The sequence below is a fragment of the Chiroxiphia lanceolata genome, chromosome 1 (genome assembly GCF_009829145.1).
Source record: "Chiroxiphia lanceolata isolate bChiLan1 chromosome 1, bChiLan1.pri, whole genome shotgun sequence".
Taxonomy (NCBI): domain Eukaryota; kingdom Metazoa; phylum Chordata; class Aves; order Passeriformes; family Pipridae; genus Chiroxiphia; species Chiroxiphia lanceolata.
The window spans coordinates 110,936,543-110,964,428 of NC_045637.1; the positions used below are offsets into that span (position 1 = coordinate 110,936,543).

General features: G+C 39.8%; 2 protein-coding genes and 1 long non-coding RNA gene across 3 annotated transcripts in view; 1 reads left to right on the top strand and 2 right to left on the bottom strand.

Annotated features, from left to right (window-relative positions):
* Nucleotides 1-834: 834 nt before the first annotated feature.
* On the top strand, nt 835-3,888 carry LOC116787704 (C-C chemokine receptor type 4-like). The gene is made up of 2 exons (XM_032689543.1): nt 835-936; nt 2,133-3,888. The coding sequence occupies exon 2, from the start codon at nt 2,149-2,151 to the stop codon at nt 3,217-3,219; it is 1,071 nt and encodes a 356-aa protein (XP_032545434.1). The 5' UTR covers nt 835-936; nt 2,133-2,148; the 3' UTR covers nt 3,220-3,888.
* Nucleotides 3,889-8,134: 4,246 nt separating this feature from the next.
* LOC116787711 lies at nt 8,135-17,961 on the bottom strand. The gene is made up of 3 exons (XR_004357398.1): nt 14,986-17,961; nt 8,765-8,923; nt 8,135-8,234 (listed from the first exon to the last, which is right to left on the bottom strand). It is a non-coding gene; the product is annotated as an uncharacterized LOC116787711 (long non-coding RNA).
* Nucleotides 17,962-18,256: 295 nt separating this feature from the next.
* GLB1 (galactosidase beta 1) overlaps nt 18,257-27,886 on the bottom strand; it is a 42,500-nt gene continuing 32,870 nt past the window's right edge. Inside the window, exons 14-16 of the mRNA XM_032689500.1 lie at nt 27,040-27,171; nt 22,840-23,079; nt 18,257-18,810 (exon numbers count right to left, since the gene is read on the bottom strand). Of these exons, the coding sequence (XP_032545391.1) occupies nt 18,550-18,810; nt 22,840-23,079; nt 27,040-27,171 (633 nt within the window). The 3' untranslated portion in view covers nt 18,257-18,549. The remainder of the gene's footprint in view (nt 18,811-22,839; nt 23,080-27,039; nt 27,172-27,886) is intronic.

The following is a 27,886-nucleotide window of genomic DNA, read 5'->3' on the forward strand; positions in this document are numbered from 1 at the left end:
CTGTGGTCTCTTCTCCCTTCCCAGGATCCCCCAAAAGACAAATAAGGGCCCACCACACTCTCAGCAGAAATTCATAGAAGCTGCTGAGCCTTCTGCTGCGACAAAGAACCACAGTAAACCTCAGCACCCTCTGCCCTCAGACCACACGTGCGCGTGCGCACATCCTACTTCTTATCTGATATTCTGACTGCTGTTACAGTGTGTACAGGTCAGTGGTAGGAGGCAGATTTGCTGTATATAAAACCCACTACAGGAAACATCAAGCAAAAAGGCAGCATGAATTAACATGCCTTCATTTCTTTTCTTAGTAAGATAAGTAGGGGTTAGGAAGATCAAACAACAGTGATTAAAAGGAGCCTTCCCTACACTGTATCTATACAGTTTTTTTCTTGTACAATTACATAGTGCAACTTGCAAAATTAGTTATCTGTCAGAGAACTAGAAACACACCTCCCACACACCCACCAAGTGCCTGCCTCCTCTCTGCTCACTACAAACGATCCTTTGATTACTTTTTTCTAAGATGCACTTTACAACCCGTAAGAAAGAACAAGGTTTCTGTTAAATGAGAGCTGCTTTTCGTGACATCTATTTTAATGATTATTGGATAAGATGAAGCTGTTTTAACTCAGTAATCAGGCCCTCAGTGGAATCTGCATTTTCTTAAACATTATGTGTTTAATTCTCTTTCTGACTTAAAGGGACTATCTCTGATGAGCACTGAGGAGAGAAGCACTTGTGATACAATCTGTAAGGAAGTTGGAAGCTTCCGCTATGAGACACAGCTACCTAGTGACATCTGCTTTTTGCAGCTGCTGGATATTGCTGTGTGGGTAACACCTCCCTGGCAGAGCTACCTGGTGAGAAGCAAGTGATTCTGCACCCTTAGAGCAAAGAAGCTTCTTCACATCATCTGAGAAGAAAGGAGGAGAAAAGGTAAAATTCATAAAATGCAATTTTGAAACAGTTGTGTATCATGTACACTCATGATGTGTGTGAATGTAATGCTTTCTCATTTACCTTTTTTAGCTGCTCGGGTAATTTTTAAAGCACTTTTAAGAATTCTTGCATCATCAGAAGTGGGTATATGTGCATTCTGTGATCATATGTTTTTCAGTTTTAAATATTTGAGTATATTATGCTGAACCTAGATTAGATTCAGGTATGTCTGGGAGCAGGTGTTGCAAAGCTGTCATCTCTAGACCATTGGTGTCAAATGATTTTGTCCTTTTGACTTTTAAGTCAGATTCAGTTCTTCTCTGTGTATAATAGAACAGAGTTGTAGGCTGCAAAGTTGTCGTGCTTGGGACTACGCACAGGATGGGTCAGGTTAAGGATAGTCAATGTTTGCTGTTATGGTGCAGCAATGTACAAAGTAAAGACAAGTAAAGCAGTGAAACTCACTTTTCTTCTGCTTTCTATTCATAAAAATAAGGACAAAGGGGAAGAACATAGTTCAGGCTTAGAGTTCTCGTATGTCAGGCTAAAAGAATGACACTTGCTGTGATGTGAATAACACACACAGTGATACATCAACAATAAATTTGTATGGTGTGCAAGTTACCTCAAAGTAACATCACTTAAAACTCTGTATCCACCTATTAGAAAAGTGCATACATATGACAAATTCCTGTTATTCATTTAGCTACTGAAGACAGCACAAAACTCATCTCAGCTTTCAGTAAATATAATTTCATTGGAAAAGTCTGATGCATTTTTATTACTTTCTTCTTATGGTGATGTTTGCCTGGTGGGAAAGGTGGGTGAAATCCTGAACTGCTATAAACAGTGGCTTTGCTTTTTACTTTACTCCACATAGGACTTAAACCCTCTCTGATTTGATATCTGTGGTCTTTCATTCCCATTTGCTTTCCTCTCATCCGGTGTCGCGTTGTGTGCTTGACATCCAAGTTGCACAGTGCTGCAAGGACTAAGCACGTGCATGTTAAGGACAGTACATTCTGCAAGCATGCACATGCATCCCATAATGCTTACATAATGTCTGAGAACCTGTAATGAGACATGCAAGGGAACTGTAAGTCAGTCACTGCTCATGATTCAGGGCTGCAGAGTAACCATACGGTCTTGACGCACTGAAAGTCACTGACATTTTCATATTCTTTCCTTCTCAGGAACTGGGGAAAAAGCATGAGTTCTGCAAGTACAGAGTCCCCTGACCTCTCAACCTTCCATGAATATTATGAAGATTATAGCAATGCTCCAAAGCCATGCAGTAAGGAAAACGTCAGGAGGTTTGCAGCCTCCTTCCTACCGGTTCTGTACACCCTAGTATTCCTGGTCGGGCTCACTGGAAACATTCTGGTCATTGTGGTCCTCTTCAAATACAAGAGGCTGAAGAGCATGACTGATGTGTACCTGCTAAACCTCGCCATCTCAGATTTGCTCTTTGTTTTATCCTTGCCATTCTGGTCTTATTTCACGCTAGACCAATGGGTTTTTGGAACTCCCTGGTGCAAAATCATTTCGTGGATCTACCTGGTCGGGTTTTACAGTGGTATATTTTTTATTATGCTCATGAGCATAGACAGATACCTGGCAATTGTTCATGCAGTGTTTTCCTTGAAAGCAAGGACTGCCTTCCATGGCTTGATTACTAGCCTTGTCATATGGCTTGTAGTTTTTTTGGCCTCTGTTCCTGAGCTTGTATTTAGAGAGTCTTTTAATGAACATAATTATACTACCTGCAAGCCGAGATATCCAGGCAATTTCACAACATGGAAACTTTTTTCCACTTTGGAAATCAACATTTTAGGGCTCCTAATCCCTTTTATCGTTATGACATTTTGCTACTCCATGATCATTAAAACATTAGTTCACTGTAGAAATGAGAAAAAGAATAAGGCTGTGAAGATGATCTTTGCTGTCATGATTGTGTTTTTCTGTTTTTGGACCCCTTACAACATCGTTATTTTTTTACAACTGCTGGAAACTATGGGAGTCATTAGAGACTGTCAAGTGAGCAATAATCTGGACTATGCTTTCCAGGTAACAGAAATCCTTGGCCTTTTTCACTGTGGCCTCAATCCAGTCATCTACTTCTTCATGGGGGAAAAATTTAAGAAGTATCTGAAGATGCTCTTTAAGAACTGGTATTTACCTGGGTATGTTTGCAAGTGGTGTGGAGTTCACATCACTTACCACACTGAATCTACAAGTTCATTCCACACACAGTCTACGGGAGATCAAGATGCTCTGTAACGTGTTTCAGACCAGCCACTGAACTCACCAGCAAGCAATTGACAAAAGCAGGAACTTTGAAAAGCTAAGCAAATGCAGATGCATTTAACAATAAGCTAGTGCTGTGTAATAACTTACTTCAGCTTTATTTCTGCCTCTAGATTTTCTGAATACTATGACAGAAGGTGTCCTAAATGTGAAACACAGGAGAGGGACATGCAAGTTTTCTCTGCTGCAATTACAAATCACTGCTCAGCTGTAAGAGCAGCCTCAGCTCTCTGCAGGGCACCGTGCCAGGTGGCTTCTCTTTCACCAGCATCAAGACATTGGTCGAGATGGATGGGCAGAGGCGAGACAGCAGCTTGTCATCAGCACATACACTCAGAAAATAAATTCATTTATTCAAGAAGGATGGTTATTACCATATTTTTTTTATTTTACAGTTGATCTATGTAGGACTTGTTCACTCATGACTCTTAGGGAGCCATTAACAGTACTTGCTACTGTTAAATGTTTCATCTGAAGGGGAGGATACACCCTCTGACATTAAGAAAAAGGACACAAAATATATTCTTTATGTGCACAAACATGCAAAGCCATTATGTTGTGTTGTAGATGCATTTTTTCTTAGGTTGGTGTATATGCCTATACATAGGCATATATATAGGCATTTTGAATTACTGTAATTCAGGATAGAAATTCTGTACTTTTATTAACATAAAAAAGTTTTAAATATTTTTTAATAAAACTGTTTTAAAAAGCTTATTTTGCAGCATGTGTGAATAAATTTGAAGTATCTTTTTTAAAAGTATTTATTTTAAAGTGAATGTTCTTTGTTCCAAAAGTACTTAACCCCAAGACTCAATTGTCATTCACTGGAGATTTATATGGCAAAATGAAAGAAAGTAAAAACAGAGATTGTGTAGAAACACAATCAGTCTGTGATAACTTAGAAACCACACAAATCCTTGCATTTGATAACAGCAAAACAGTGTGATGTCCCAGTAGCTGCTCACAGATCTACAGGATATTAATCAGAGATCCAGAACAGGAAGGAAACTCACATAGCGGTGTTTAGATTTTGGCATAAAATTAATTAAAAAACAGGCAAAAATCAGTAATGTGGTGGCATACAAAGTAAGAGTTGAAAAATATGTATTAGAAGATATTTCTGGTGTATCTTTTTGCTGGACAACAGCCATTCAATAGGATGAGTTTTATTTTCTAAGATTGTAACAAAGTGCCTGCTGTAGCCAAGGCTGCAAAGAGCAAACAAGGCATTAAAATGCATCAGAAAAGGGAAAATAAATGTAAAAATATTGTAATGCCATTGTACTAATCACCCTAAATAAGAAACTAAGTGGAAGCTCACCTCCATATGACCTCTCTCATGATACAAGACTGAAAATAAAAAGCAATACACTTAAATACTCATGCAGGCACATATCCATCATAATGAATTTTGGGAATGCATTACCATTAGCAGTTTGCTGAGGCTGACAAGCAAGGATCTGCATTAATGCAGATAATCTGAATAGCTGGGGAAGACATTACTTGCAATAAGAAAGTTGTCTTTATTTCCAAGAAAAAGACTATAAATTCTTATTACTCAAAACCTTAGAAGACACTGAGTAAATCATTGGGAAAAACTGATGCAAAGAGTGGGTTAAGGCATCCATCACCTATTTTGAAAAGGAAGAACAATTTCAAGTCTCAGGTGCTTCAAATTCTCACAGATGTCACTGAACCCAACATACCACGCCAAGTTGGCACAGCACACAGCCCTCACAGATGGTGATGCTGATAGTGCACTGTGAACAGCTGAGATATGCATTGGCCTAGTGCACAGATTAACCTGGAAGCCCCACAGCGCAACGCAGTCGCTTTTTTCTTGGTCATACTCTGTGATCCCTCTAGTCAGTAAGAAAAAATGGTTCCTTTTGAGAAGCCTTTTGAGAAGTCTTGCTTTCCAGACCAGGGAAAGGGCTGCCTGTGCTGGCCTGGCAAATATGATGGTCAACAAGGAAAAAGCAAGCTGTAGGCTCTCTTGATAACCACGATGTAAGAGAGGTCCGGGGCTAAGAGTGGTGTCAAGGGATGGCTCGCAGGCTGGTCTGGGTCTGGGCACATCCTGTGGTGAGGGAGGATGCTGAATCTGCTCATGTGTGGAACTAACAGGCTGCACCCAGTGGCTGTGCAGCATTGCCATAAACTGAGCTAGTTTAAAGCTCCTTTTCCACACAAAACTCAAATGTGCTTCACATTGCTGCTCAGCTTTGTGCCCCACAGCCTGTGCACGTTTGGTGCAGAGGGTCCTGCTGCAGCCAGAGCTCCCCACAGGTGAATGCTGTCCTTGTTTATCTCTGCCAAATAACCTCTTCCAGTTCTCTCAGTAATGCTCACAGTTACTCAATGTGTGTGCTGAATGAGCAGCTGAGCTGAAAGCTGTGCTCTGAGCAGGCTTGCTGAATTGCGTGTAAAGAGGGGCTCACCTCTAAGTGATGGGCTCAAGAATCCAGGTCCTGGGGCTGAAGCTCATCAAACCTGGCTGGCTTCCTACTCTGTCACTTGGAACAAACCCTCCCCACCATGCACCAAGCTGCAGTCAATAATGCCACTCCTCTTTTGAGAGAGGGCTTTGAAATATCTCCTGATGAGAAAGAACAAGATAATGGAATTAATACAGACAAAAATAAAGCAGGGATTTTCAAAATGTCAGTTGACAAAGATGTCATTTTAGCTGAACAAGAGTTTCCAGCAATGAATGATGTATGTACAGACTCACTGAACTATGAAAGAGAATGGACAGACATTTAAGTGAAGCAAAGCTGACTCATTCTTAAACCCACATTTTTACATCAAGGTTCCTCAGAAGGCCAGCCTGCATCATCTCTTCAGTTCTGCTAAGCAGCCGTAGAAAGGTAGATGAAGGGGGAAATCAGCTAATTATACTAAAAACAAATAATGATGAAAAGGTAAAAAGAAGTTGATTGGTTGGTTTTCATACAGTGGTTAGGCCACAACAACCACTCCCTAAACATGAAGCTGAATTACACATTTATCTTTTACTCTGGAGCTTCATCCCTTTTAATTGTGCTGAAGCAGCATTGTGGTCAGCAGCCTCCTCCCAATCTGCTCCTCTCGGTCTGAGAGCCAGCAAGGAATTGCTCTTCTCCTCCTATATAATTGCTTGCCACTGTCCCAGCACCAGCTCTGCACACCTGCTCTGAAGGGGAGTACAATTCACATCTCTGTACTTGCTCATAGACCAGTAAACTGAAATTTGCCACAAGTAAGACCATGACCACAGACTGACTTGCCTTTTCTGCTATCAGAGCATGTGGGAAAGCTGTAAAAAGCACACATAGAAGAGAAAGAAGGATGGATTTTGCTGTTGCTTATGCCTTTTTGTTCACTCACAAGCACCAGGAATGGAAAGAAAACAAGGCTGGCTGATTGCAAGGAGCAATGACATTATCTGCAGGCCCTGCACACAAACAGTGCTGAGAAGCTGCGGAGAACAGGTTTGACCTTGCTATCAAGAAACTTGTTTATGCTTTCTAGAAGAGTGAAACCCATAGCATGCGGTGTCACACAAAACCCTGCAACACTACAGAGAAGGGGCTGAAGAGGTTTACAAAAGGAAAGAAAAGGGAAGTTTGGATTTTGGCTGTTTTCTCTTCAGTTCTGCTTCACAAGCCCATCCTTGCATAATGAAGGCCAGTACTTGCTTCTTTTCTTCAGAAATATTAGGGAACCTCCCAAATCCCCTGTGGGGAGGCTGGTTCCTGTCTGCTCCTGCTCTGGCTTTTTGCATAAATGCATATGCCACAACCTCCTTTCCACAGTCACATGGAGTCAATCCATTCATTTCCTCACTAGCTTAAGCTCACATTCTCCACACCCAGAGATCATCCAAGCAGGGTGCCTGTTTTGTGACTACACTGGCAGAATGTTTTGCATTTCTCAAGGCAGTTTTATGAAGATGTCCCTGCTCATTGCAGGGGAGTTTGATTAGATGATCTTTAAACATTCCTTCCAACCCAAATACTTCTATGGTTCAATGAAAATCCAAACACCAAAAAGAGCATATTTTTGGTGGCAGCTGCACTGGCTAATGATCATCACCTTTTAACCCCAGACTTTGATATACATTTTGTTTCAGCTTTACACTAAAACTAGTTTAGAGTAAGCACAGCCTATTTGTCAACATTACTGAAATAAAATATTTCATCATTTCTGCTCTGAATTCTTGTTATAATTTTATTCTGATGGGGGAAATAATTTCAGAAGTCCTCATGTAACCAAAAATTGTAGAAAAAAACTCAAGGATTTGTCTTAAGACACTTAAACAGCTTTGATAGAATAAATTCACCACATTGCTCAGTCAGTAGCTCATTCCACATACTCATAGGAATGTGCCAGATTTTAGGAAAAAAGATAGCATGAGAAGCAAAATTTCAGTAAAGTGATGAATGCTTTTGCTGAAAACTACTGGTCAAAACCAGGATTTTTCTGCTGTTGGATTTCATTTTTTCTTTTTTTTTTTTAAATCTGCACTTTGTTCATGACAGCACATAACTTTTGTTGCTTCTATAGCGTAAAAGACTGCAGTGTTTTATAGATTATCACAGGAGACTATGTGAATAAAATTTAAGTGATCAAACATCACATCAACATTTATGAAAGGTCAATCTTTAAGTGATAACTATTTAGCAATTTGCATCAGAGACTGAGAAAGCAACGTCAGTACTAGATACCAAAGATTCTGCTGAATTTTAATTTGCATGATTTTTTTTTTTTTTTTTAATTCCAGGAATGGGTGTGTACAGAGGCAGAGCAATTATTACTTGTGTCATAAGCAGAAAAAAAAAGTCTGCCTTTTCTCTAAGGTGATTCACAATGAAGACCTCAATCACAATACGATACGACTGAATGCAGCCTGAATTTTCAGGAGGGCATGTGTCCAATTCTTGAAGTTCACACCAGCATAATTCACTGCATATGTAGGGTATGATGTATACGCCTCCAGGTTCCTGGAAAAATGTAAAAAGAGTTCTAGAAACGTAAAAAACTTGTACAGAAATAGCTGCAGAAAAGCTGATACTGCCCAACAATGGAGCAAATAGGTAGCTAGTATGAATGTTAATTTAAGTGACACCTAAAAAAATCTGCCATGTTTTCTAGACCAGAGACCAAAAGATTCCATAAAGTTACTGCTTTGGCAAAAGCAAAACGAAACACAGTTAAAAAAAAAAAGAAATAATAATAAAAGAAAAATCAGTGAGATCCATCACAGCAGAAGCCACATCTGCCTGGTCACTGAATGGCACACCTGCAGGTGAGTGTACTCCAACAAGAGCAGCAGCTGCTGAGGACTCTGTAGGGGAGACCTCATGCAGACCCACAGCCAGACATGATGTTTGAAAGAAAGTGTTTCTCCTTTGTGACTGCAAACGCTGACAGTCCCACTCAGACAGACCGCGGCTGGGGAGCAGAACATAACTGGTCCCAGCTGTGTTCATGCAGACAGTGGTTGTTTAAGAAAAAAAACATGCTTTATTACCTGCAGCTTAGTAGACAGCCTCCACTGTCTGCACTGGCTTCCTTATCATATTGGGCTGCAGATTTACACCAGGCAAAAGTAGCTCAACCATGTCCCAGCCTATTGACTAGAGCTGATATGCCCAAAAGAGACTGTAGCACCCTTGTCCTTTACTTCTCCCTAATTAAAAAAAAAAAAAAAAAAAAAAAAAGAAAGCTGTGTTTAAGGTTCTGGTTTCAGCCTTGCCAGGGATCTCAGTCAATTCCACTCTTGCATTTGCTACATAGAAATCAAAACTCTGTCTTCCTTTGTAAAACAAGTAGTTTTGCAGATGAAAGCACTACAATGGAAGTTAATATTATTATAGAGACAAAAATCTGAGTATTCATTACTAGATTTCTTGCCTCGTCTCAAGACATCAAGAACCATGCACTGTCTTTTACTCACAGCACAGAAAGTTTCATCTCCTTCCACAGAAGATGAAAACAACTTCATAATGCATTATTCTAAGCACAAGTCTTTGGTTTTGAGCAATTTCTTCCTAACATTTCTCAGTCAATGGGTGATTGTCCTGAATCATGAAGGTTTGCAGATTAAACCCCTGCCCCTTTTCTACTTGCTTGCCTCATTTACTCGAGGTTTTGACATTTGTAATCAGCAGGGAGTTTCACCAATTTGCATGCACGCACTAAAACAGGTAACAGGAAAAAACAGGGTACTTTGCAAGACAGAACAGGAACATTCTTTCCAAGCCAAACCAGCAACACAATTTTGCATCGAAAGGCACACAAGCAATCTCCCAAATTAGAATACACTATGGAGCACTGACCAAGGCTATTGAACAGAGTTGATGCTTTTAAGTTATTTCATTTGCTGTATTCCAGTTTGCATTGCAGAGTGTGAACTTCAGAATTTTTGTGGCGTTATTTTTGCAAACTGAGTCATGGCAAGCAAGCAGCTGAGTCAGCAGTCAAAGCTGAGTCTCTTCTAAAAGAGCTTAAATGCACTGAAATTTCAGCTCAACTTTGTACAAAGATAAAGATTTCACCCTAAAGTTTCAGGTGCTGAAGCTCAAAAAGAGATGATTAGATATGCTTTACTTCAAAAGAGGATACAGGGCTAGATGGACCTTAGTCAAACTAAGGTCTTTTATGAAAAAACAGAACTGTATTAAATGAGAAAAAGAAAACAAATACAACAAAAAATGTGAGCTGAGCTCTGTGTATTTTCAAAGCCCTCAGCCTCTGAGACAAAAGCATCCTTGTGTGCTGCACCAAACCCTTGACAAACGCAGAAAGAGGAGAAAAGTTGGGAATCCCTGAATGTTCTTTCAACCACCTTGGAGGACAAGTATAACAGCATGGCTGGATTTCCAAAGAAGGTACTCACTCACCAGAAACCACAGTGAAACCAAACTATGCATCATCTAACCTTATTATTTTGTGAACAACTGAAAACAGGTGATGCATATCAAGGACTGACAGAAACAGCATGGTTTCTACCTTGCATTGCAAGGATAAAATGGAAGACAAGATGATGATAAGCAACCGGGGAGCAAGTACCAGCAGAACTATGGGCATTCCCAGTCTTGTGGTCAGGCAGACTTTTTGTTAGGATTTGGATGTATTTTCCCTACTTTGCACATCCAGCCAGGGGAGCTGAATCTTTACTCCAGTTCCCCTCCTTTCTTTCATGTAAAAATTCTCCACTTGTAACTAAGAAATCTGAAAACTATAGAGCTCAGCATCATTCAGTTTTGCCAGTTTAGTCAGATGCAAGGCCACAGCCTAGAGCTGGAGGTACCAGAAGGGAAATTATTTTCCTTCCCCTCTCTGCTGCCAACATGCTTGGGTTTGAAAACAAAAGAGAAAAAAAAAAAAAAAACCAAGAAAAAAAACTAACACAACAAACCAAACCAAACCCAACAAACAACCCACTCTTTACCAGACATATTATTATGCTTTCCCTTCTGTCTTCACTAGATTTTGCATCCAGGTCATGTTTTGTAACACTGAATATTTGTTTTTTGCTTGTATCTCCATAGTGCTTAAACATCCCGTTTCAGCACTTTGTACTGCACCTAGAAGAACGGAGAAACAATGTTCACACAAATCAGGTCTGCTACTGTAATCTCTTTTCAGTATCTTTGCACAGACTGGATTTTTCATAACTAAAAAATACACCCAAAAAGCCTTTTGGCTGATTTCAGCATAGCTGTCCAAGTTATCTTTATTTCCTAGGATAGGCGAACAAGCTTAATTTTGGGGTACTAGGGGTATGTGGTCTTTTCCAATTAAAAGACATTAAGAGGTGTCAAAAATTTGGCTAACAATAAAACATCAACTGTCTCAGCATCATATAGTTTTAAAACTAGAAATGATCCATAGAAGCAGTAAATTGGGGTTTTTTTCCACCATCTCTGAAGCCTTTGAATCAAAGCCAACAGACCTGAGAGATTAGACTTGAAAAACTTAAAAAAGGGCTGCTTGCTGCTAGTTGTTTCTGCTGCACTTTCTTCTATTTCAACAGAGCTAGATAGACTCAGTGCTTTAAAGTCAGGTCTGAAAGTGTCTATGTTTGGCTACAGTCAAAGACTTGCATTGTTTTAACTTGAGCTTTTGAAGTAGATACTGCTCTGGATCAAAGGACCAAAAGAGCAGCATAGGAAGGCACGACAGCAGAAGGCACTGCTCAGATCAAGTTTTGCAGGAAATCATACTAACCCTTTGTGAGTTCATTATCAGGTTCTTGTGTTCTTCAGCACACCGGATCTATCTATTCATGATTAGTGCAAACCACATCCTAAAATAGAGAGGGAAAAAAGTAAAAAAGCTTGAAAGAAGATATGTGTATGCAGGATTCAGACCCATCTCTCAGAGCCTTAAGTCTTTCAGAAAGCCTTGATGGTACATCAGAGTGTTACAACACCCAGAAATAAAATTTAACATGGAGAAGAAAAGAAAGGAGTGCAAATTTTTCCTCTGTGCAGTTTCTGTCTTATCCCATACATATCTTCTGTGAAAACAGCAACCAACATTTGCAGCAAACAGGAGAAAGGTTACAGTCTGAAGCTCAGCAACAGGAGGGACATGAGGAAGGTTAAGAGTAAGCCATCAGTTTCTCTTTCCTCCTCCTCAATAATTCTGCCTATGATTCAGATGGCCCCTTCACCCATAGCACAGGAACATATCCAGATCCTGCAGCCATGAGAAACAACACACACAGCAGTTGACATTCTCCCAAGGCAAGTGCTTTCAGAGATTATTCACAGATTTCACAGAAAGTGCTACTGCACAAGTCCACAACCAGGGGAGACTTCTGGCTAAATTTGGACTAGAGATCCATAAAGAGTGTTCATTCTGTACACCTGATGAAGACTGGTGGAACTTGCAAAACTGAACCTCTGAATGGGATTTGGAAGAAAGGAGACAGGTATAAACAAGCTGGAAGCACAGGCAGGCATTTTTATCCAGTTTGCAAACTAGCAGTGGATTGGAGATTAACTCCATCTCAGACAAACAAAAACATATTGAAGGAAATTTTTTGAATTTCTCTACACATAAAACTTTCCTACTACAAGAGGAAGAATCAGCAAGAGTTAAGAAAAAAACAGGAAACAGAGAAGAAAAATTTCTTAGCTACAGCATCAGAGGCATGACCCTCAATTGTGAGGCATTTGCCCACACTGTGCCCAGATCCATCCTCTGGTCCACAACCACAGAAAAGACTGAAAATGCTCAGTTAATATTAGTATAGAAGTATGAGCTCTACAGAAGCACCAAGTTTAATAAAACTAGTGCATATACTTACAATGAGGAAGGAAACTTAACAGGAAAATCCTTTCAAACCGTAGATATTGGCTGCATTTTTCTACTGGATTTGCATTGGTATTCAACAGGTCCACTGTACTCAACAAAGGTCCATTCTGCTAGAGTTTCAAACTCAAATCCCATGTCCATTAAGGAGTCTTTTTTTCTCCCTCTTCTTTCCCCCCCCCCAATTTTTAAAGGCTAAATTTTAGGCATGCAGCTGTAGGCACACCACCAAAGTGCAAGATCGCAATCTTATTGCGATGCTTGCACAGCGTCTGCCGTGAACATGTGCTGGGGAGTCTCACGAGCCAGATTGTGCTTGCCATTACACCTCTGCTGAGTTAAAAGTGGGACCTTCCTAAGACCCTGGCTTGGGAGTTCTATATATACTTGCCTCCTGAGGGACAGGTGTATGTGCTAAAGCCCAAAACAGGAATTAGAAAATACTTTCTCAATTCCTTGGCCATCAAGACCATATATCCTACTGAAAGGGGACTGCATGACCAAGGGCCTGAAATAAGCACTGGTTCTGTGAAACTTCTTGAGGTAACACACAATTTCAAGACTTCCCCCAGAACTGGGGAAGTTCATTACTCTCGTATTTAATAACATAACAAGCAACAGGGAATATCTTCTGAAAAGGGATTTTTAAACATACACACTTTATTCAGCAAAAGCATAACAAAGATCCCTGTGACATACGTTTCCAACATTTTTCCATTCAGCCCTTGGCATCAAGTTCCAGGATAATCTCTTCCTGCCCAGTTTTGCCTTCTCATTGAAGAACCTTTAAAAGAGACCCTATTCTTTTGTAGCTTCCAGTTCCTTTTGTCACCTGATCTACCAGCCAGGACCTTGGGGTTAACTGCCATGTTTTTAAATCCCAGCCTGCAGGACAACTTTCTTGTAACTCGGTCATTTCTTTCAAAAAATGCTGCTGTAGCACATGGACCAAGTTATTCAGGAGCTGGTCACCCTTTCACATCCTTGCCATGTCTTGTCTCTGTTACTCTGCACCCGTGTTACTCTGCAAATCCAGTCCACAGGGAGATAAAAGGGTAATAGGGAGGGCACAAAACAGCCTCGGAGCACAAATAGATACTTTGTGTTGGCTTTGGACAGTGAAAGTGATAACTGCCATACATACAGCAATGAAGACTTCAGTTAGTTGTCGACAAGTTTCCCAACAGTACTCACTGGAATAATTTGCCTAGGATAGCCTGGAGTCACCATCATAAGAAATCTTGAAGAATAGGTTAAACAAACACATTGGGAATAATATTCAAGATACAAATGATGTTTCCTTAGGTTAGAGGGGCATAGGGCCAGATCACCTCTCACAAACCTTTCATCTTGTATTTATTATCCGTTAAAATGATGTTCACAGTCTGGAAAAGACATACAAGAACAGATTAAAGAGAAAATATGGGGACTGCAAATCTTTCAGCAGCTCCTTTGGGAAGTCACGTTAGAGCATTTGCAAGTGAAAAAAGGGAGGATGATGAGCGACTGCAAAGTCACGTAACAGAAAACATTCTCAAGTAGCTTCCTGCTGGTACAGACAGAAATGGTTAGTAAATAACCAAGCTGCTGCCAGAGGCTCAGGTTAGATCTGTCAGCACTGTGAACTACTTGCTCAAATATGGATGGATTTTCAGGAAAGGTATCCTAGGAAAAGTGTCAAAATATCCATTTTACACACACAGAGGTGCTGTTATCCCCAGTGATTTTAGGATATCCAAAATGAGAAACAAAGGGACTGCAATAGTCTGGAGTCAGCCATCTGATTATATCAAAGGGACAAAGTCCATCCATACAGAGCAGATTCCTTCTCCTTGCCATCCAAACTTAGGGTTTAGTTAAGAGGATGCTTTCTCAGCCTGTAAAATACAGTATCACCTCCTTCAGAGCACACTGTAAACCACAGTATTGTTCTTCTGTAATTGCTGTTTTTGAACACCTGACACATATTTGTAAAATAGCAACATTATGAACATAAGGGATAGAGTAGCCTTGCACATAGGTTAAGAAATACAATTCGACTATATAGTGCACACTATTCACCAGTGCATGTTCTTCTCTTTGCTCATTCATCCCAAATAATCACATTTATAGGCCTTCATTCATGCACAGGCAGGATTACAGTCTAAGCTTACAAACCCCACTCCGGGGTTGAAAAAAAAAAAATAAAACATCTGTGTTGAGCCCCTACAGCTAAACTTTACATGCCCCTACAGAACTGCAAGGATCCACATACCCTCCAGAGGGCACCAGTATAAAACCTGCTTTTTACAGACTGATTCTGACTAAATACCAGGTTTGCACTGACCACCAAAATCAGAGAATGCTGTGCTCATTACTCAACCGCTGTGTCAGCAAAGGACTTGCACATTCCCAAGGAGATGCAGCAGGGAGGATTTGAGGACCCACAGTTTTAGTATTAGGAACATTCCTTCTTCCCAGGCCTTCAGGAGGCAGCTGGCTCCACCAGACAGACCATCCCGCTGAACTTCAGCATATGGAATAATTCATACAACTACACCACAGATACTAGCCAGGGATCTGACAATGCTTTCACACCATGCCTTTCAAAAACAAACTGAAACTAGACGCACCAGTGCCTTGCCCACTGGGTCAAGGTGAACCAGGTAACTCCCCACAGCCCCTCTTCTCTTACGCATCTTCCCTCAGTCAGAAGGTTTCATTCTGATTTCATTTCCATCTCGGACATGGTTGACAGAACCTATCTGAGGACAAGTTAGAAAAACTGACCTGCCTGAGACTGCAAAGAAGCAAATGCCACGCTGTCCTGTTTTGTGTCACATATTCAGTCCCAGCAGGACTGCATGCCAAGGCTAGGAAACACAGGATAAGTCCCAGCCACGTAGCAGCAGCAGTGTGTGGGCACAGGGACCCTGTGTGCAGCACGGGCAGGGTAGAACACCCTGCTACAGCACATACAGACACACCCTTGGGTAAAGCAGCAGTAACCGGCTCCAAGTTCTTCTTAGAAGTGCTAAATACCCTGAGGCTCCTTTGTCACAGGGACCTCCCTTCTGCACAGTCAAATACAATCTCTAGCAGTGTTTCATGCAGGTAGACCACGATTAGGAATCAGGGCCACAACTCTCAGGTCTTTTCTGTAGACAGAAGACCACTTCACTGAAAGCAGTAAATAGGCAGGTGTGTCAATGAAGCAGTCTAGAGCCCTACTTGAAAAACTTTAAAACCATTCTTTCCATGCTGTTATTGTTATTCTTAGATCTAATCAGAGGTGTGTTTGTAATTATTGATACAAAACCTTTTTACTTGCAATACTACACAGTTATGGCAACAAGTGAAGTTTCATGGATACACTACGTTTTCACAAGTACAATGTAAAGCAAAATGGAGTGAAAACTAAAATTCTGCTCTCCTCACAGCACTAATTGCCAGAAAAATAAAAATACTCCTGGCTGTAAAGCACAGAACTGTTGCAGAAATAATACATAAATGTGTCATTCTGCACACAGTTGGAAATAACTTTTCTAATTTTTAATAACTTTAATTAACCTTTTGATTAGTTGTTTTAATTAATTATAGATGCTGTGTTAGGTCTTAAATCACTTTTACCCAGTGTTTAGCAAAAAATTGTTATAAGCTACTTTTGTGAGAACATAGCTTGGGAAAAGTGCTAAAACTTTAAGTTTTGTTAAACTAACTTTGATATGGTTCAGTGAACAAAGCCTGAGAAAGATGTGCTATTGAAGCTAGACATCTGGAATGAACTATAAGGACATTTTGCAGAAACCAGCAGATAAAGAAAAGAATAAACAAATAATTCAGTATACGTGCTGGAAGGTCCCTACCAGAGGACAAGGATACTAGAAAGACTAAAGATGTGGACGTAATTAGCATAGAAAGTGGGAAATTAATAAGCAACAGAAGGTAGAATACTAACTAATGAAAGAGACTCCTGTAATTAAGAACCAATAAATATTAATTTGTTTGTTAATAATGTACGAATAGGTGAAAAAGTGGTGTATTGGTGTCTGTGTGGAGGCAGGAGTTTTGTCGGCCACATACGCTCCCAGTGCTGCAAATAAAGTAATGCCTTACTTTCTAACAACACTTCAAGCCACAAAACCCATAACTAATTTGAAACTAATTCTGTTTCAATCCTTACCTTCTAGGCCTGGCTCTGAGGTAATTAATTCTTAATAATTAAATGCACATAGAGCATGTTCCAGGGTCTCCATAGGGACGGTGCCACAAAAGAAAAATTGTGTGCAACTGCCATTTTTTAACACCAAAAAGGTAAATCTGTAATTGCCTTTGAACACCAAAAAAGGCAATTCTAGGGTCAGTGCAGACCACTTTATTCCAAGAATGAAGTGTGTTTGGTACTGAACACACAGCCCTCAATCATTAGAATTGGCATTTGAGGTGAGAAATTACAAGTACAAGCTCTCTGTCTCGGATGAACCACATCTGTCTGCTCTGAAAACCCATCAAACACGTCAAACACGTAGCAGACCTGAAGTAGATACTGAAGCTCCTTTTCACCGCCTTCTCTGGTGACAGCATTGATCCTTATCAGCTGAGAAGAAATAGTCAGGTTTTTGCATTGGTCATCTCAGAAAACAGTGGCACTTTCAGTGTCCACTCAGCCCACCACAGCTACTTCATTTTGTTTACTTTGTACACATCTTCATAACACAGAAAATAAATGTCAACAAGAATAACTCCTCATCCATAGAGACATTACAATCTCATTTCTTCCTTAGTACTGCTAATAATTCTTCCTCCTCCCTTTTTTCCTTCTCAAATACACAGAGGAAAAATTTAATCTTTAAAGAATCATTTTAATAATGTCAGACAAAAATCAAAGTAAGAAATCACTGATTATGAAAATACTTGATTTCATCATATTCTGTTGTTTAAATATCACCAAGGAGTTTGCATGACTGACATCAAAACCATAGGAATCAAAAAGAAGATTCTGTCTGCTCTAGAAAGTCAGCTGTACTGACAGTTTTTGTGCATCTTTGCAAATATCAGGCACTTACAAAGACCATCAGTTTACTGGAACAAAACAGATAACTAAAGAGAAATAAAATTCTTTAACTCAAAACATTCCACTTCCAAGGTGCTGGCCTATAAAAAGCAGGTACTCCATGCCCATTAGGGGAAAAAAAAAAGAAAATAAACATAAAAAGGATATATTAGAGGAAAAATGGCTCATTTTAAACCTACAGGTTAGTTAGAGGCCAACCAAAACAGCCTAAATTTTTCATATGTCATTGTACTTCTCAATTTACTTTAAGTCTTCAGGGACAGCAGAACAGAAGCAGTAAACTGGCTTTCTAAGAGCAGACAGATGCAGACTACAAGGTCTCTCTCCATGTTACTGCTGTTTGGACCAGCAGGCATTTGAGTGCTCTCTTCTGCAGCTCCTGTAAGAAATCGACTAAAATTTTCCCAAAGTCACTTGCACAGAGGTCATAAAAAAATGAGGTGCATTCAATGCTGGCAGTGAGCCCAATCAGACTAAAACAATGTTGATACTAACCAGGTGATAAAAGAAGCTAAAAGTGTCTTGTCTGTTGGCAGCTCTGAGCTACCAGTCCCACAAGTGAAACCAGTAAGCCAGCAGGGGCTGTGCACCCCTTTTGTAGGCTCCTCTCTAGTTGCAAAACACGGTAAAAAAATAAAAGTGTAAGAAGGTTACTGTGGTGCAAGCAGCGTACATTTTTACTAGACTGATGCAAACATTACCTTCCAGTTGACTTCAATTTCACAGTCCAAGGCAAATGTTAGAGCTGCAGCTTTTATTTTTAGAAAGAACTTCAATATTTACCTCTGAGAGATTTGAAAAAAAAAAAAAGTCTTTGAAGAATTTAAAAAGTTGCCTCAGCAAAGCAACTTCCCTTTTTTAAAGACTTGGTGTCAAATCAGTACGATTTGATGGAAAGGGAAGCAAAGTGGGGGAAAGACAAAGAAACACTCAAATCATTATAGATGGGTCAGCCACATGTCTCTAACGAAGAGCTGGTGGTCATAACTTTCATATTGTATGGTTGCATTGATATTAGGTTCATCTACAAATTCTATTTCGCACGCCTGAGTGCTGCAAGGAGAACTCTCCAGCTCCAAGACTGTTATGTTGTTCGGCACCGATGAAACAAGTACGTTCCTTGGAACATAAAGGGTCAACTGAGGACCACGGGCTGGCCAGTAGCGACCAAGATTAAAGCCATTGATCCAAATTTGCCCCTGTTAAGAGAGAAAGAAAAAACAAAAACATTTTAATAATTCGTCAGAGATCAAATGACAAAATAGCTTTGAGTATAACGCTCTTCATACAGTTACTGAATTTCCTTCATCTTTCAGTTTGATAGAACACAAGGACAGAAAATCTGTTCGAGAAAATGCTAAAGACAGTCAAAAGAATCTAAATTCCCTGAGCAGTTAAAGCTATCATTAATATTTAAAAAGAAAGTGGTCAAGTACTGCAGCAATTCCAAATATGACAATACTTAGGAAAACAATTGCAGGTTCCTCGCACTGAATTTTGCACCAAGTTTAAGATCAAAACAAACCTGAAAACTGTATTTGCTTGAAGCTGATTGTTAAAAGGATAAAAAACTCACAGAAGAAAAATGCAGATGCTAATTCTGTTGTGGCTCTCTGTACAAGTGTAAGACTACACTACCTTGGTAGTCCTTTCCTGTTTCTGTGATTTCATGGAAAAGCTATAGCTTGTCTAGACACATGAAACTCAGATGTCTCTTATACTTAAGTCAACAAAAGTACTTGTGAAATCACACTGCAAGAAAGTACAGTATTTTGCTGCGGTTACATACAATCATTAAAATCTTTGGGGGTCTGCAGTATTAGATTAAATGAAATTGTGGTTAACTTGGCATAAAATCTCCTTAAATTGCTTTTTATAGTTGAGGTGGTCAGAACCCCTAGTTCAAAATATTGTCCTAACATCATTAATACCTCGAGTTCAAAAGATTTAAAAAAATGGGCAAGGAGAAAAAGAAAAAAGTCAAACCAATCATTTATACACCACAAAACAGACACACCAAAGTGACACAAATGCAGATTTTTCCAAAAGTCTATAAATTGGTGGGATGCAGAATGTTTAGTAAAACTGTAAACTGACTCCTACTGAGTTCAGCTGAGTTTTGCTTATTAAGCAAGATAGAAGGGAGAATATACAACTGATTTGGATAAATAACTTGCTTTTACTCCTTCAAAGTGTCTTTTCACTGTATGTCAAACAAGATTTCAGTGTCAAGAGAAGGGATGGGAACAGATAACTGCATCTGTGTTTTCTCCTTTTGCTTTGGTCTTCGGTAATCAAAATATAGAGGAAAACCAAACTAACTCATAGCATTGATGAGCATGGATAAAAATAGTAAAATTGTCTGAATCAGTGGAAAGTAAGGACTTTTACTGAATTCAAGTAATTTCTAAAGTTTTCTGAGATAACTGAAATTAGAACAATATTTTAAACAGATTTATAGAGGCACAATTGTAATATGGTGAGTATTGCTGTTCAGGCTGTTTCAGAAGTATCTTTCTTGTGTTTCCTTTTTCAAGTATTTATGAAAACAAATTTTATGAAACATGCAAGAGAAACTTTTAAGGAGTTAGTACATTTGCAAACGCAGTTCAGTTATTTCAGCTCTGTATCCACTTCCGTGGTATAAGATCCTATCTTGCATCGTTCTGCCAAAGTGTTAATAAACTTTGACCTCAAAACTTTTTTCCTTAATCAAGTTTATCTTTATTCAAACTCTCTACTTTGCTTCCGTAGTAGTTTTAGAAGACCACATAGCATTAATGCCAACTCCACCCCCCCCCAAGATTAATTAGTGTACCCACTAGACAGACAGTAGCCCTCCTCCTACAGACACTGACAGTAAACCTGTGGGAAGTAGGTGTTTACTGCAGGAATCAACTGCATTATAGTTCAAATGCTGGCAGTATGATCAGACAGGTCTCTGTTTCTGATCTTTATCAGTCACTGGTTGCAAGGTATTTTTGCAGTAAAGCTATAAACTTAAATTTCTCAATTCCAAATTGTCTTTATTAACACTGAAGTTTCTAAACACTGCGCACATTCAAGAATTTGTGTGCCCCAAACCAGCAAATTATGACACTATATACACTACCAATGAAAATGTCTTAGACAAAATAAAAGAGGGAGAAACTGTATCTTCAGTAGCAAGATTTCCGTTAGCAGGGAAAGCAACTACAGCTCACATAAATCAAGAACAGTCCAAGACTCCAAATCCTATTTTCTGTTGAGGAAAAAGAAAGGTCCAATAAATCTAACCATACATTCAGCATGTTTGCTCAAGGGCATCGTGATTCTTCAAGGGAAGGTGGAGGAGGTTTTATTACTAGTTAAGGGCTTAAAAACCACTGAAGACAAGCAAGCTACAACAATAGGGCATGACTCTTAAGGCTGCAACCCTTCCTTCCAGGCTGTCCACCATGCTATATTCCTTGCCTTAGTATGCAAAGGCAGAACCATTATTAGGAGTATAAGTTTCCTTGATAAGTGTTGCTTCCATGGTTTTCCAACATCTCAAAAATGTGAGTTTTAACCCCTATTAAGAATCCCTCTCCACACTTCGGCATCAGCAATTTATATAGTGCCGCTCAAGGAATTAAGGCCCAGATACAACAGGACTTGAGTGGAATTTATACCCTTAAGGCCCTCTGCCTTAAAGGTATTTGTTCATTGCTAAAGTTACCTGGAAGTCTCAGTTTCTACACCCAGCATCACGTCAATCTTATTACTCTGGGATATCTTATTTAAAACTCTGGACCAATCCATATAAAGCTTGAAGGACCAATTCATCAGCTCGACTTACAGTTCATCTGGGATCTCTCACCATGACTGCTTTAGAGGGTATACAAACTATGTAAAACAAAGGTTTCTATAGGTCAGAGGAAAAGATTTTCACCAATACATAAGAATTCTTGGACTAATTTGCCATTTTGTATATGAATTTGCCAATAGGCAGGTATGGCCACCACGCTTCCTAAAGAAGATTTATGACCGACGGGGTCACAGAATTTACTGAAAAAGTCTCAGATTCCAGTTGCCATGCAAAAAAAGCTATTTTTAAATTCTATTCAGTGACTGAGACATGCATATATATGCAGGAACAGGGACCAAGTCAGACTTCCTCATCCAAGCTCACTGCCAGCAACACTAAGCGCCTGCAATGAACCACAGTCTTCTGCATATTGTGAAGTGCTTTAACCACTACAATACCAGTAGATAAGACAGATCAACAGCAACTCCTTTTCCTTTTTTTTATTTCCTTTCCTTTATTTTAATAGCAGTAAATTAATTGTTCCAGAGAGGAACAGTTTTGCTACCTAACACTGTCACAGGTACTTCCCTAAACCCTGGATTTAAATGCTTAGGCTTCCAAGAGGAGTGGCACTTCAGTGCACACATTCTGCTCCCTCTGTCCCACCAGCAAGCCAAGCTGGTCCTTACCCATCCTGCATGCTGGTGGTTTCAAGCATGGCACTGTGAAAACACACTCCTTGCTGCTCTAGCTATGCTCCAGCACTGTGAGAAATTCCCATTAACAGAGATCTGTCCACAGGCTTCCCACAGCAGTGCTCCCTGATCCATTCAGTCCAGTTACAGGTAACCTCCTCCATGCACTACATCTGTATCTGTGGGCACAACACCAGCAGTGGAGTCCAACCCTATGCTTTGCAACAGGATGTATAGTTCCTCACACAGCACTTCCAATATGTTCATAGGTACTTCTAACCAATTCATACAACCAGGAAAGTGTCCTACAGCACGTCACTTTCTCCAGAATAAAAAACTGTTACCTCAAGGCAAGTATTCACTTTCTTCCCTACAACAAGCTGTTTCTGCTTCACATCTCAAGAAAAAATACACAAAAAACCCTCTCACCACTAAATGCAGCCTTTCTAAACAGCCTGACACTTGATTTTCCTCACTGTTGAAAAACTAGGGTGGGTTGGTTGTGTTGTTTTGGTTCTTTTTGTGATTACTCCACTTTTTAGACCAATACCACGTGTCTTTGGAGTGTGTTTCCCTTCTCTTAATATTGTATCTCTAGATTTACCTAAAGCAAAGAATCCATTTCTTAGTTATTTAAATATATTTGAAACACCCCACCACTACAACCAACCTCTACCCATCCAAGAGAGGTGGACTTTGATTGTCCATAGAAGTTTCAACAGCTTTCTAAGCAGACTTTGAGTTTTTACAGCAAAAAGTTGTACCTTTGTCCAGCCAGGAAAACTGACATAGGTGTCTTGTGGCAAGTCTGGAATCCCTCCAGGAATTGAAAGACTACCAGTGTAAAACGTAGGTACTTCGTCATTCAGTGGATTGCCAACAAATCTCTCCGGTTGATCGAAGAGAGGAACAATGCCATAGTTCACTGCTCCATCTATGTCTAGAGGATACATTTCCCATCCAACAAGTATATCCTGAGCAAGAGTTAAATTTGAAACTAGACCCTAAAAGGAAGAAGAAAAAACAACACCAAAATATGAGGTAATTAGCTTTTGTTATTGAAGTTATTAGTCTGCAACTATAAATCAGGAATAAAAACTGAATCAAAGTACTTGCAACAGCTGGTTGCCAATCTGTGTATGAAAAAGCCAAGCATCTGGTCTTCACCAAGTTATAAGCTTTGCTTAAGAATAAAGGGCTTCATTTGTTCTCTGTGAGAGATCTGTTACTCCTCAAAGTTTTAAGCTTTCATTGATACCCAAGAGTTTGTTTTCAAACTCTTTTCCTGTAACTGGGAAAATATCTATTTTGCTTTAACATTAACATGATTACAAAACCTAGGGCTTAACAAAAAGCAGAAGTAACATTAAGTATCATTAAGTCTGTGATACCATCATTCGGTAACACTGAGTCACTAACCCAAGACATTAATCTGCACAATAGCAGAGAAAGTGGTATTTACTTCCTACAAATCTTTCCAGATAAGATAAAGTATGATAAAAACCAATGCACATGCCCAATTCAGTGAAATACTTTAAGCTTACAGTCAGCTTTAAGCCCACAGAGTCCCATTTCGTTTCCATGGAACCACGTACACATTGGTTCACAGCACACCAGGGTACTTGCACAATGAGTGCAAAGGCAAGATAAGGCCATGATTTAAGAAGAATGAAAGAAAAATTAAGTCACTCCTGCACACATCCTTATTGTGTTATAGTAGTAGTTCCTAAAGTGGTATTTCAGTGCGATGCAAGGGGTTGATTTTAACTGCTTGAATACACCCTGCATAGAAGCTGTTTTTCAGCACGATTGAAGTTCTGTTGCAAACACCACATGTCAAACAGGAACAAGTAAAACCACAGTTTCTATGGCTTTGGAGGGCTGATACTATGTTGTGTGTCTGTTGTGATGTCTAAGAAGCATTGCATTGACTCCACAGACCTCATCACCTGTACAAGCACTAACTGGTTTTCTCTTCCTTTACCTGAATGTCCACTTTGCAGAACAGGAGCTTATTTTTCTTATGTCAAAATAAAATATCTGCAGAGTGTTAAGTGACAAAACCTTTCTATACAATCTAGACTCTATTCTGTCTAGTAATCAACTGAAGTAATGCAATGTCACTTTAGGTCAAACCTTCTAACCTGCCTCCCTAAGCTCATCTGTAGGCACTATGAACAGTGGGATTTTTCAAATTATATTAATTGCCTACTAAACATTATTACTTTGGTCTGCATAAGAATGCACATTCAATGGTCCAGATGTGGATATAAATTTTCAAAGTATAACTCAGACACAGATGGCAGTGAGCATGTGAAAACATAGAAAAAACCAGAAACCACTCTATTCCTTCTTTTGCGTCCTTCAACAACAAGACTTAGGTCAGAAGGACATTTTAAAGTCAAAATCCTTTTAAGATTCCTTCACAAAAGCTAAATGCCTATTTTGATTTCAAGCTCAAAAAAGTGATAAAACTCCAGTCAAACAAAACCCTGAAAACCATCCTGTTTGCTTAAAAATGTGAGGCTTCACAAGGCAGGAACTTCTTCAACTAACGTAATTTTCAAAAGCACAAACTATCTAAAACCCAAGGTATCATTATTTCCAGTTTTCAAAATCAACATAAACAACAGCATGATGGAGAAATTTTATGGGAAGAAGCAATGCACACAGTCCAAAACTACGTGAGAAAGGCTGCCTTTTCTACATAGAAGGATCCTGGTTTTAGAGTATTATTCTCACCAGGGAGATGTCTCCTAAACTTGCTTTCACTCTTAAATCTTTAAACAGTTGAAACCCTGGTATAAGTGTGAATCTCAGCTCAACCACAGCAACACTGAGCACCTTCCTAATCCAACCTCTAACCCTCTATTTTGTTACCTTAATTTAGCATTAAGCACATAAGTTTCCTTATCACCTGCCTGTTATTAAATACACAAAAATATTGCTGCTGCTTCAACATGAAAGCAAAACAGTGGGATACTAGCTTCCCTCTCCTACCACTCAGATAACGGTGAAGTGCCTCGAAGAGACAGCATGGACAGAGTTGGCACTACTGCTACCCACTTATGTCCTAATAATATCAAAAAAAAAAAAAGGAATGCTGTGAACTCTACACAGCACAAACACAACACAAGACTGGCCTCTACAGCACTCCTCTCTTTTATCAACTATCACACACCACTGGGGATCCCATTAAGTCTAAAACCAAAAAAGTTTACTTTTTGCCCCTGACCTCCCTAGTGCTACATTAGTGGCACCTCCATGGTACTGGGTTTATATGGCAAGGTTTTGGTAGTAAGGGGGGCTGCAGGTGGGGCTTTTCTGAGAAGATGGCAGAAGCTGCCCCATGTTGGACAAAGTTCCAGCTGACTCCAGGACAGACCCACTGCTGAGCCCATAAGTGACAGTGGGAGTGCCTCTGTGATGACATTTTTAAGAAAGGCTAAAAACCCTAAAACTGTGTAGCAGCTGTGAGAAGGAGTGAAGAAAAATGAAAACAAAGAGCCCCAGGTAGTAGAGATAGTAGAGGAGGAGGGGGAGAAGCTCCTCTAGGTGCAGGAGCAGAGATTCCCCTGCAGACAACAGTGACATAGCCTGTCCCATCACAGCCCATGGAGGTCCACAGTGGAGCAGATATCCACCTGCAGCATGAGGAGGATCCCAGGCCAGAGCACCTGGATGCCCCCAAAGGAGGGTGTGACCCTGCAGAAGCCTCGGTTGGACCAGGCTCCTGGCAGGACCTATGGACCCGTGGAGAGTAGCCCACGCTGGAGCAGGTTTGCTGGCAGGACTTGTAACCCGGTGGGGACCCACGCTTGAACAGTCTGTTCCTGAGGGACTGCACCCTGTGGAAGGGGTCCATGCTGGAGCAGTTCATGAAGAACTGCCGTCCACAGTAAGGACACACACTGGAGAAATTCGTGAAGGACTGTCTCTCACAGGTAGGGCCCCATGATGGAGCAGGGAAGACTGTGAGGAGAAAGGAGCAACAGAGTCAGCCTGTAATGAACTAACTGCAACCCCCATTCCTTGTCCCCTTTCCTTGTTCAAGGGGAGGAGTTAGAAGAATCATGAGTGAGGTTGAGCCTGGGAAGAAAGGGTGTTTTTAAGATTTGTTCTTATTTCTCATTATCCTACTCTGTTTAATTGGCAATAAATTGATTTCCCCGAGGCAAGCCTGCTTTGCCCATGACGGTAATTGCTGAGTGATCTCCGTCTTATCTTGAACCACAGATTTGTCATTGTATTTTCTCCCCCTCTCATGTTGATGGAGGAGTGACAGAGTGGCTTTGTGGCACATGGTTCAGCCAAGGTCAACCCACCACGGCCACTCATGGATGGAGTTGACAGTCCCAAAGTGCAGCACAGACCCAGAAGCACTTGAAAGCTTTCTAAAAATTAACATCTGACCAGTCCAAATTTGAACTGGCACTTTTGCATGGTAAAGTGCTTGTGAGACAGCCTTTCCCAGTCACACTGAAATTATTGCAAGGGCACACTTCTGACAAATGAAATGGGACAGGGAGAGAGATACAGAAGTGTATATATGTACACATACAAACCCCAAACCCACTAACCTCCCAAATGCAATCCCAGGATTCACAAACCTCAAAGTACAATCAAGTTCTAGACCAATTTCCAACCCATTTATGGAGTTTATACAAGCAGGTTTTGCACATTTTAAAATGTTAGGTACAGGTTCAACTCAATCTGAAAGTCTTGTGGGCGACAACATAAGTGAACCAACAAAAAAAGTTTAAAATATGTCTGGCAGTTTTTAATTTCACATTGATTTCAGTGACTGGAAAAACTCAAATGAAAACTAGTGAGTAGTTATATTTTGAGGTAAAGTTCCAGCTGCGTAATCCTGACCTTTTTGCTCTTTCTATTCCACTACTTTTTTTTTTAACTTGTGGAAAAGAATAAAAGCCATTACAATCCCATAACTCGATTTACATTACCTTAAAGTCATTATTGTATCTACCAAAGTTGACTCGGCCCATATTCTCTACCAAGAGGTCCAGATTTGCTCCAGCCCTTCCAGTTATATTTATCGTAAGTGATTTGCCCCTTTCAAGGACACCCTGAGGAACCTAGAAAACAACAAAAATACCCTGTTATTTGTTTTTTCAACTTGCATGAAGAAAACAAAAATTACAAAGAAAAATAATGAGTAAAAAAAAAATTTCCTGAACTGCTACGCCAATGTTCACATTTCGGTACACATCAAATAGATGTGCTAGTGAGTTTTGATGCACCTGATTCAAAAAAACCAGGTCCCTAAATTTAGTCTACTGACTGAAAAGATTTTGGCAATATCAGTGATTTAAAGGGGCTTCATCTTCCAATTAATCAATATTTAGTTTTATTTGTTCCTATTCCCATAACATAAGGAAAAAAGAGCTTGACTTGGACATAAAGGTGATGAGAGTCCAGTGTAGGTCAAATATTAATTAAAAAATAGATGATAAAAGTCTATGAATTTATATTAATTCTCATTAAGCAGGAATAAAACCCTGCTTATGGGGAGAAAGACAAATTTCACATTCTGTACAATAAATGTTTTTTGTCCTGAAATTGTGATCAGAAGTCAGTTTCATAAGTTAAGACATAGGCTCAGGCTTTCTCTTCCTCCCATCCTCAAAGAAAAAAATAAGAGAATAATAATAAAAAAAAAAAAATCTATGGAAATACTGCAGAAAGCCACCAAGCATATATATCACTAACACATCTCATGAACCTGCAAGTAAACCCTTTCTCTAGGTCTTTTACTCATTTAAGTCATGAATCTGTGTCAACATTCAAATT